The sequence below is a fragment of the Diuraphis noxia genome, unplaced genomic scaffold (genome assembly GCF_037042655.1).
Source record: "Diuraphis noxia isolate RWA-SAM2 unplaced genomic scaffold, SU_Dnox_SAM2 contig0003, whole genome shotgun sequence".
NCBI lineage: Eukaryota > Metazoa > Arthropoda > Insecta > Hemiptera > Aphididae > Diuraphis > Diuraphis noxia.
The window spans coordinates 34,153,492-34,166,055 of record NW_028301713.1 but is presented as its reverse complement, the minus strand read 5'-3'; the positions used below and the strand labels follow the sequence as shown (position 1 = coordinate 34,166,055).

The following is a 12,564-nucleotide window of genomic DNA, read 5'->3' as shown; positions in this document are numbered from 1 at the left end:
AATAACTCGTTGACAATATTTAACTATTTTTGGAATTAAGATTTAAATTAATAAGGTATTTTTTAACGCTTATACATAATGTTATTCGACTGCATTAAGCCATTTGGTGAAATTGTGATAAAATTCAATATTTATTTATATACTTTAATTTTTGTAAGAAATATTAAGCATCGTGAAAATGTCGAAAACTTTATGCGGAAAAATTCGAAAATTTTGTACAATCAGTATTATTATTTATCAGTTGGCGTTTAACACGAATTATTATGTCTCCTGACTCCTACTATAATATAATGGATATTATAAATATTATATAATATGGGTAGTTCCGAGTTCGTAAAGAAAATTTACCTGTTCAATAATTATAAACTACAAAAAACGGAAAAGTGGATGTCGAACTGCTGTACAGGTGGGTTACTGTAATGGATGGAATTAAATTTGAATCCAATGATATTATATAATTGTATACGAAAAACGATTCTAAGCGAAGACGGTTTATCTGTCTAGGATATATTATAAATTATTATTACTTATTAAAATATTTGACTTTCCCATTAAACATTTCTTTTTTTTTTTGATAAAGGTAGACAATCTTATAAGGAATTTGGAATCTTGAATTAAAGTTTCAAATATTAGATTTGAAAAAAAAAATTTTAATGAATTTCTATCTAAGATAATTTGAACATAGCCATGATTTTCAATCAAGTATTTAGTAAAAATTTGAACTTTAAATGCTTATAAAAAAAAATCGTGCCTATATATTTTAAATATTTGCTATTTTAACAATATGTTAGGTGTCTTGGATTAAATTTTCAAGCTTTTCTATCATACGAACAAATTTGTATCGATATTTATAGAACGAAAAAACTAATTGGTTGAAAAATTAAAATGTCAGTAAACAGCTTAAAACAAATAAAAATATTTTGAAAATTTTATCAAATATGGAAAATGCCTATATAAACATTCAGTGAAAATTTCAAATATCTACTGTCTTTCGTTTTAGAGCTACACCAAAATAAGAAAATCGCTAAATGAGAAATCTAGTGAAAATCCAATGTTGTAAAAATTTAAATTTTAAACGTAAAAACTTAATTTGACTTTTTGGTGAATATGTTTCCATTACAAACTTGTATTAAATTATGAAAAGAAGATTTTTATGAATTTTAGCTTAAAATAATTTGCGAATTTTTGTGATTTTTACGTATTTTGTCAAAATTCAAACTTTGAATGCTTATAAAAAATATTATGACTATATGTTTTTCTTTTATTTTTCAACTGCTATTGTAACAATAAATTAGGAGCCTTGTATTAAATTGTCAAGCTTTTCTACCCAACAAATAAATTTTTATCGGTATTAAATTTAAAAAAAACTAAGTATCGAAAATTGCATATTTCTATAAATAGTTCAACTTAAGTCGAAAGTTTTTGAAAATTGCATGGTGGATATAATATACTTATATACCTAAATATTCGGTGAAAATTTCATATAATATGACCATAGGGTCAACCAAAATCGAATTTATCGAAAACTGATTGTGCGTAAAAACTCCCGTTTTTTCCTTAGTTTTTAGTTCGTTTATCCTGATTATTTAGAAAAATATTGAGAATTTTTTACTTTTGACCCTCCAACGTACCAAAGTACCAACTAGATTCACTTTCTAATCTAACAAGGGACTGAAGTCGAAAATCGAAGGATTTTTACTGTCCCAAAACGTGATGATAGACACACAAAAAAAAACACATCATGGTAAAATCAATACATTCCTCGCTCCGCTCAGAATCTAAAATATAAAATAACCCAACTATTAATGTGATACAATAAAATCCAAATTTACTCAACTTTATATGATTCAAAAATACACATTGGATCAACACTAGCCTCCATCTCCAGGTTTGCCATAAGTCAGTGTTAAATGGAGCATCAACGGCAGACACCCCTTTTTTACATATTAAATTACTCTTAGTCCAAATTAATTATTTAAACTTAAAAGAAATTCAAATCTATTCATTGGATTGGTTATATATACGACCTACTCAATTTTTGTGGCCAGATAGAAGATGTCAAATTTTAACTAATTATTCAAATAAACTATAGGTATTTATTCGTTCATTTTGAAGTTAAAAATACTTAAGTTACTTGTTCCGTCTTAACTAAGCCAAACACCAATATACCTAGTAACTAAACGAGTTTAAAAAAGTAACATGCCAATATCCTAGCTTTGAATAATATAATATTATAAATATCGTTATCATCTTGTTTTCTATATTATCATCATCGGATCAGTCACTTCAAAAATCCTTCACCCATAATCGCTGCAATCTATATTATAATATTATACCAAGCATACCGCAGTGGCAGTGCTACAGAAAGATTTAATCATCATATAACATTATTATGTAATATATGCACGCGCTGGCCGCTTATGATCTATTATTATTTTTATTATTATGCTGCTGTTAGGACTAATGGACGATCATTATTTATATGTACGATAAAATAATATGATAATATAAAAAATAAATGATAGTATTATAATATTGTATGGGAATTAATAAGTGCCGCCTCGTCGAGAACGAATGAAACGATGATATATCATTAACACTAATAACATTGATTATTATTAAAGTGAATTTATATAATGGTATAACATGAAGTTGTGTAATATTTAATATAATGTAAAGTTTGAACCTCACTATAGCACGTGCGTATTATTATTAATAAAATTATCCGGCATATTACCTGCGTAAAAATAACAGATTTATGTGCATCATGAAACTCGTTGATATCACAACAATAAACAACATAACTGTATAAACCAATTTTCGTTTTAATTTTTGTTTAACCAGGTTTCCGGCACATTATAAATGAAGGATGAAAGTTTGTGTCAGAACTATGACGAAAACAACGTTATGTTCAGAATTCAAGAATTTTTAAAAATTTCGCTGTACAAATTCAAAACTATTGACCGCTATCCCGCGTTTAAACCTAACTGTTTTAATCACAAAACGTAAGCCATTATAATAATTTTTCAATTATTAAACTGTACAAAACGTGGCCTTGGTGTATTTTTACTGTTTTTTGATTGTTTTACATAAGAATATGACCTGCCATATCTTATCATTGGGGGATATCATATAGGTATACCTACAACCACTGCAGATCGTAATGTTACTTCATACGGTAAATACAAGATAGGTTCCTATATACTGATATATAATAATATATTATGTAATAAAAATTAAAAATATATTTGACTTTTTATTTTCACTTGCAAAAATAATTGGACGGATGCTGCAATAATTTTGTATGCAACGAAAACAGTGATTGGTTTTATGTATATTTTGATTCTATACTTTAATGCTCAGTTCGTCAAACAATTATTTTTAAAAATCGTCCCTTCTAAGTTGTTTGTGTATAACTGTTCGCTCACGCATCGGTACAATACTTACTTGAATTTGAATTGTGAATTTGAACAAGATTAAGGTTTAGTATACTATTTACTTCGAAGTATATTTTTTCAAAAAATATCGAACAGTATATAAATACTTTGTTTTATATTTATTATGCTCAATGCCTCCAAGTATTGATGTAAAGACTAAAAATAATTAAATATTATAGAAAGAAAATGTGTTTTTGAGCTATTGTGTCATTGTTTGGATAATTTTTAATAGGCTCTCAAGGCGCAAAGGCCCACTAAGCTCTAAGACCCCGAGTCACTGCTCCTTTTTGCCTTGGGATAGCTATACTACACTGTCTATAATAGCAGTAAGTCTAAATAATGTCAAAAATGGCTAAATATATCAGAAATATAGAATTATTGTGAAACCCCTAAGTAAAAACATTTATTTACATAGAAATCTTTAAAAATATGTAAAACAAAATGAAATTTAGGTAGAATTAAACATATCTACCTATCATTTATCTAAATATTAATTTATCAAGTTGCAGAGAAAGTTTGTAAATTTGTGTCATTCAAAAATGATTGACAAATTAAGAAGTCTGCGCTAGACTATCGATAATTATTTTGTCTGTCGTAATACATGGTTCAAGTTATACATATTATTTAAAATGTTAGTATTTTAATAAAAAATATACATTAAATTAAATTAGTAATGAACTAATGAATGTCAATGTTATATTATGATCATAATATAAAACTCAATGATTGAATTCAGTCAAAATCTAGATTTTCAGAAATGCAAATTGTATTTATTTTAAAATTTACACATTACTTCAGGAAGTTAAATTCGATTAACGTGGCAGAAATTGTTGAAGTTCGTCAATGTTTCATCTTTTTATAATATGAGCTGTTAAATCGTTTATGAATCATATTATTATAGTAATTTTGGACAACATTAAATTGTTATTTGACTTTAATGCATATATAAACATATTGTATAATATTATAATACCATGCACAAACAAACCGGGCTCAGTAAACGTTGAGTTAAATACAGTATATATATATATATTGCCAACAATACCTGCACTGCAATTTATTAGTCTCGAAAGGAAATCCGTATTGACGCGTGAAGGTTTTTGGAAAATCGAAATGCAGTAATGTAAAATATAATAAGACTTTAATATGTGTACACAATTTATCACGAATATAATGTTATACGACCAACCACGTCGCAGAAGGATTATCTATATTATTTTTGAACAACTGTCGGGGTGACGTGTAAACATAAAATATAGTAAAACACGCGTATAAACCACAGTTACACGTCACCTTTAATTTTTTGTGTTTTTTTTATCGTTTCTGGCGCACACAAAGCGAGAATAAACATCGTTTGCTAAAGATTAGGTAGCACAACAATCATGTATTATATAGGTATAGCTATAGCTGCTATTATTATACTGCCCGTACCTATATACAAATACCAACACTGCCGGTGAAAGTCGGACGTTTCCTGATTTTTTTCCCCTCAGAAGGGATAGGTAAGTAATGTTTTTATTTTTTCATTTCTTTCCAATAACTCGCACTTTGTATAGGTACATACCTATTCTCGTTGCAGTCGCTTCATCGGCAGTACAATGGAAATAATATTATATTATTATTTACCAGTGGGTGAAATCGCCCATATATTCGTAGACACTCCGCCGCTGCCGACCGCGGTAATAGGTAAACGCGTTTACGTTGCAGGTATACATAATATTATTATGTATATCTTTAGTATTATCCGCACTGCACACAGCGACAGACGTCGAATATAATAATATTCATTCATTGCGGGTATATAATATGACACATATTATATTATTGTTATTGACGATCTCCAATGAGCTGTGATCCGAGTGCACAGCGTATTGTACAAATAATAATGATGATAATAATAATAATGTAATGTATAATATCCGCGCTGAATATATAATATCATTCGCGTGCATTATATACGACGAACCATCAACGGAGTCGAAAAAGACCACCGGCTGGCACGGAGGACGTCTATAATAATAATAGTAATAATAATAATAATGTGTTACACCATTACACGTATTATATACATAGGTATACGTGTACTGTGTAACCATACACATATAATATGTAGGTGCAACCTGTTGGCGAGCGGTGGAATTCACACGGTCCGATCCGCCGCCACAGCGCCGTCCTCCCCCTCGCAATAGCAGTGTATGCACACCGTCGGTAGTCAAGAATAATGAAACATCACATAGATACACGAGCGTTGTTTGTTCCGATTTGTCTGTCGTCTTCCTGGTAACGATAATGCAAAAAAACCGTGATTTTAAAAAAAAAAAAAAGATAATATATTATTATGGCTCGTATATAACGCACATGACAAATAGGTTTTTTCGCGGATATGTTTACTTAAGGGTTTATTATGTACCCACTACCCATGTATAATAAGTCGTATAAGGTATAACTGAGATAAATATTTGCACAAACCGCATGTCCGGACCATAATATTTAGACGTACTGAATGCCCGACCGATATCCGCATGCATACAACGTATAATAAATATATACAATAATGCTCAATACGTATATATTATAATATTATATTACATAATATAAACGAAAAATATTATTATTATACTACTTTATTGATGTGTACCTTTAATACTATAATAGCATTATAGCTGGAAAATGGAAAAAGTCAACAATATTTTATTAAAAATGTGTAATAAACTAATAATATTATAGACGTTTCAACATGGAAAATAAGTTTTAAAAAAACTTTTGATATACACGAATTTATATACCTATGTATATGATAATAATAAGGCAATTTCAATAAACTAAATAATTTTTATTTTTCAAAAATGTATATATTATATATTCTAAATGCAGTATAAACCCACCTAATTAATTTTTCTTGAAGAATTCTGGTTAATGGAACAATAAATAAATTTAACTATATTTCTAGTTTCCTATTCTAAGAAATGGTTATGTATTATGCATTATCAATAATAATAAATTGTATTTTATTTAGTATTTAATTATTTATAAATTAACTGAACTTGAATTTAATTAAAATTTAAAAGTTACTCGTTATTTATTAAGTTTATGTAACCTAACCTAACCTAACTTAACTTAACTTTAACTTTATAACTCGTTTATGCCCCGACTTGCATACATACAGTTATTTAAGTCTACAATGTGACTATCTAATAAAAATAATTTTTTCTTAATTCATGTTTCATTAATGTAGTGTACGTTTACATTTTATTTAGACCACGCAACAATACTCAATAAAAAATAAGAAGAAAGATATTGAGTGTTTATTGTTAACCTTAAACTAGGTACCTGCTGTATAATAACAATGAACTAAATATTCGGATTGATCTTCTTACAGGAAGAACCGGTGACGTGGATGTGCCGTCAGAACCGGGCATAGTCATATCCAGAAAACAGAGAAGAGGAAGGACCGCATTCACGGCCCAACAACTGGAAGGCTTGGAAAGGTCGTTTTTGGCTTGCCAGTATCCAGACATAGCAGCCCGGGAAACTTTGGCTGCAAAATTTGGACTTCCGGAACCTCGAGTCCAAGTAATAAAACTACCCTTATACGCTTATATAGTTAATATAATATGTACACCATAATAATGACAGTAATAGATTAATAGGTATCATTGTTGATCACTAATTTAGTAATATGAGTGCAGTTCAACAACCGGATATATTTCGTAGGCTACGCAGAAAAACCTTGTATGTAGAAATTTAAAAAATTGACGCCCTGTACTTTTTTGTACATTTTGATATCATAAAATCAATATTTTTCTATGTAATTTCATAAGACAATATAAAAAAAAACAAAAAACCCGTAATTACAGTATCAATAACAAGACCTCAAAGGCTCGTTAGTCAAATGTCAATGTTATGATAAATTTAATTCATTAACATACGCCATACAGTTTTTGCTTTTCCCGAACAATTTAATAAAAGTGACTTACTAAGAGGTTTTTCAATGTAGCCGACGATATACATTACGATTTACATCCGTAAACCCCATGATGATGGTTCCATATATAAGTCAGACTATAACGAGGTCTACTTGCTGTACAGTTAAACTTAAAAATATACAGTAAAACCTCTCTATAACGGACCCTCAATTAAACGGAATCCTCCTTATAACGTAAAATGTCAATAATCTGGTGCAAATTATATATATGCAATTTCTACCTACCTCTCTATGACGGAAAACTCTTTTTAAGGAAAAAATGTTTGGTCCCAAGCGATTCCGTTATAGAGAGGTTTTATTGTATTTTTTATTCAATGTACCTACCTAGAAAATATCACGATATAACATGATAATAATAATAAATAAATAAAAGGTAAGTTTTTAGTGTTTTTACTTATCAACTTTCTTTTTTTTGTGTATTAAATAATAAATATAGTATACTAACTATAAATGGGTCATGTGTTCAATAACTAATGAAGTAATGACTAATGAGGTTGAAGATCAGTTCGAATGTATTTTATAATAATGTATCTTATGCTAACAAGTTGTGTATAAATGGCAATGCGTGTTTGTTAAGTACAAAATATGATGTCAGTTTTGTCTTGAAAATGTAATTTTTGTGACATTTAAAAAAATTAATATAACCTTAGATCGTCGCAACCTACATTTATACCGCTGACCATATTTTGAATACAACTAGATGTTTACAATCGAAAAAAATATCGTTACATAACTAGGTATATCGTTTATAATAGTAATTTTTTGATGGATCTTTTTTAGAATTTGAATATTCGTATTAGGACTGTATGCCTACTCCAACTATATTATATTATAGTTATTATACACTTGCACGTATGATGATGGTTTGTATGTAACGTAGTAATGTATAAATTTATTATTATATTATGTATGAATGATTGACGTTAATATCGAAAATATATCAAACACGCGCTGTGCATATTTATATTGTTATTGTCTCGGTTGGATAATCATATTTTTACTATTTTATTTTAAATTTACTAGAAATTATATATTACGACTTCTGTTCTTGGAATATTAAAAAGACCTTTACATTTGTTTAAGGTGTGGTTCAGCAATCGGAGAGCGAGATGGAGAAAACAGAATAGTTCCAACGTACAGCACAACATAATCAGCAGCAATTTTTCTGAGAACCTAAACACACCTTCCTACACTGGTAATTTTGATAATACATTACAATTTTACAATTTGCATATAATATGTTTTGAAACACTGTCGATGTCAAATAAATTAAAAAATAGATATCGTAGTGGAATGAATCTTGGATCATTACGGTAGGTACGATGATGATGTCTAGATGATGGCAGATTACCCACTGAAATGTCATACGCAGGTACCTACTGTTCGTTTTTCAAACAATGATTTATTAATGATTGGTATTTATATTGTTTTGAAATGGGAGTGGGAATACATTCTAACAGTTTATGTAGAAATTTCAAAACTATCATTTTAAATGTTATTATGACGTGTTTTTTCAATTGTTTTAAATAAAATAGTATTAAGAAAAAAAATTATTAGCTCTTAAGATTGTATAACTATTAACTAGGCGTAGAAAAATTCTCAAGAATACATTAGAGTAACTTATCATAAGCACTAACATATTATTATTATTATTAATTTAAACAAATGTGGGTATAGAATATAGTACATTTAAAAATACTTATTCTATAATTTACATTAATATATCCAAAATCGAGACCAATTTTTCCAACAAGAAATTAATTATTTACCTATAATTAATAATAAAAAAACACTTTAATTTTTTAAGACATTAATATACCTTAAATACCTTAAATACTTATTTATATGATTTGTACACGTTCTTGCTAATTATTTAACCTAAATTATTATATTATATAGATTATAGATACTGAACATAATTTCTTATAGAAGGGAGCTACATATTTCTTGTTTTATTTATTTAATGTGATTCATTATATATTTATATTCATTATAAAATTATATATTTAATATTTATAAGATTTAATATAGGTACCTATTTTTATTTTTTGTTAAATATTGTAAAAAGATAAATTTACTATATCGGTTATTTGTATTTATAACCTATGATAAATAATCATACGTAAGAAAAAATAAATATGTTTCATGTCGATTAAATTACGAATTCATTAGCATCTTTTCGTGTAGGTTTTTGTCTCAAACAAAGTTATGAAATATATTAATTACTAAACTAAATTTTTAACATTTTGTGAGGTCAACTAGTTAATTGCGGGTGCTTAAATTGTATTCTGTCTATGTTTAACAATATTGGTTTATCGACTTCCAATATATGTCATTCGTTCAATTCGTATTATACGAACCTGTTATATTATTAATATGTACCACATCAATATAGATAGTTAGGTAGATATAGGTACAATATTATTGTATTTAACTATTGATTTTATGATAATATATACAATTATGAATACTAACTTCTTCAAAATATGTTTAAACACGATTATTATCATCGTTCGTTCAACAATATAGATACCTATAATAGGTAGGTAATAGGTATAATATTCAATAAATATAAAACTTTTTTCTTTTATAGTTAGAAATACTGTCGTAATTATTATGCTATTGAAAATGTTGTTACTTATAAGACTGTTACTAAAAACAATTGACATAATATTATTTTCATTCTATTCTCTTGCACATAATTTTATATATTAAATAAATTATTGCAGAACTAAATTTACTATTGAGTCAAAAGAATAAAATTATTATAAACATATATTTTTTTTTAATGTATCTCCGGGAGAGAATTTTTTTTTAAAACGTTAAGTTCAACATTATCACCCAGGCGATTTAATAAATACCATCTGCAATACACAGAATATGTATATTGAAATGTTTTAAAAATTACACTTGTAAGTTGAAATTTAAAAGTGTAAATTTCATTAATTTATCAACACGTAATAAGAATAAATGTGATGTAATAACTTAAATGTATTAAATGCAATTAGACCGTAGATAATAAATATGTCAAAAGGTAGTTAAATTATTAATGTTAGTAGTGTTTTAAATCACCAAATTATAATATTAACTCGATTAAGTCGTTAGTATAATGACAAATCCAACGGGCGTATATAAAATTAAGTTCATACATTTTAAATAAAATCATAAATTACATAATAAAATTCCCCTAATCTTTAATCACCGGTCGATGTGCATTTTTGACCTACGCCAATTTCGGATATCGTAATTCAAATGCGGAGTCTTTTACCCTCTAGTAGTGAGTAAAATAGTAGGTTGTAGTTACCGACATCACCGCGTACTTACAACGTCACCTGGTGATGTTTTATGTTAATTTGTGAGTGAGAGTCTTGGGCGTACAGATAGCGCCACGCGATGCGATTTTGGTCGATTTCGTAAAGGGATATTATGCGACGGTGACGTTCGAAAAACATTATAAAAATATATTATACGATTGTCGACTTGGGTGATGAATTGTTTAAATCTGATTTTATTATTTTATTTTTATATAGGTACAGCCGATTGGAGACTTCAACCTGGTGGTCAGTACAACGGTTATTACGACGGGTCTGCGTGGGACGAATACCAGCAAACCGCGCGGACCAACGCGGCCCACCAATACGGAGACATGTTAGAAAATTTTTATAATTTCTATCAAAACCCTTACTAGCGAGTTTTTTTCAAAAATATACTGTGTACCTAAATACATTTTTCATAAAATTAAAATGAATTATATGATATTATAATAATAATAAATTAACTTAAAATATTACTACTGTAAGCTAATAACCTTGTAATTGATGCTGTAACAAAAATAATAATAATAATAATAATAATAAATTATTTCAATAACACATTCTCTAAAACTATTGACGGAACCTAACGAATAGACGAAATTATAATAAAATATGCTTTGATAATGTTCTGTTTAAAGCGAAACTCAATAAATTGGCCTATGATGTTGTTTTGCCATTTCATAAATTTATGATTTATATATATCCCTGCAATGCAAATTATTTTATGAATTAAAAGCTTAATTATTATATGACCGCTATGTGTATTGGTTTAAATTTATTTCGCGTTTTACAATATAAATTCCGTAAATCTCAAAATAAATTGATATTGTCATAGTTTTATATAAGTAGAAGTATCTATTATGAATAAGTACATTATTTTGTGGTGCATGCAATTTTTTGATAAAACTCAAATAATTTCAAAATAGGTAGTTATGGTTAGATGGTTTAAACAAAAAAAAATAATTATGTTTTCACTGCTGTTAAAGCAGTTAGGGGTTGTGTGGCGTTTAACTATTTATAGAATATTAACGATTTAAGTATACTCATAAAGTTGTACTTAAAGTTTGCTTTTGACAGTGCTTGAGAACAATATGTAAGTATAAGTCTTATACTATATGGCTATATGGTTATAATTTCAACGGAATTTATACTAAAACAAACCATTATCCGTCGAGGTCACATATTATTGAATATTATGTGTTTAAAATAGTACTACAAGTTTTTCAGACGGCAGTAGTGCACGCGAGATGTGTGGTTAAGAGGCCAACCCCCCACTATTTCTACAAAATTTCACTCTTCTTTAGTTGTATCAGTGTAGTTAGTTGTATTATATAATTTCGGGAAAATTGACAAAACTGTATCCAAATTAGATTCTCCACTAATGTTCGTTTATATGATTATTGTGATGAATTATGCACACTGAAATGTGAAATTATACTAGCGATCGTCAAAAAAAAAAAAAAAAACTACAAAGTATAATAGAAAAATGTTTGTCAAAAACATACACTTTTTTTTACTGTTATAGCTGTAGTACCTAAAGTAAAAAATAATTTATCAAACTCATTTCCTTCCATACAAAGTGTCTAAAACATTAAAATGTACAATCCTTTACCTCCAATCGCATATAGGTTAACTTGACTTCTTCTACAACATGGTTGGTCAGGTTAAAAGAATTAAATTTGCCATAGGATAATAATATAAGAGGACTGGTACGACAGGTAAATGAAAATGAGTGTAGATGTATCTAATCTGAAAATGGTATGGATGAATGCACTATTCAGTAACTTAAGTACGTGAAGGGGAGAGGAAATTATACATACTATACTTA

General features: G+C 27.9%; 1 protein-coding gene across 1 annotated transcript in view; it reads left to right on the top strand.

Moving 5' to 3' along the window:
- LOC107171727 (protein gooseberry-neuro-like) overlaps positions 1 to 12,564 on the top strand; it is a 45,469-nt gene that overhangs the window by 28,364 nt on the left and 4,541 nt on the right. The window contains exons 4-6 of the mRNA XM_089222965.1: positions 6,817 to 7,010; positions 8,506 to 8,617; positions 10,953 to 11,070. Coding sequence (XP_089079091.1) covers positions 6,817 to 7,010; positions 8,506 to 8,617; positions 10,953 to 11,070 — 424 coding nt within the window. The remainder of the gene's footprint in view (positions 1 to 6,816; positions 7,011 to 8,505; positions 8,618 to 10,952; positions 11,071 to 12,564) is intronic.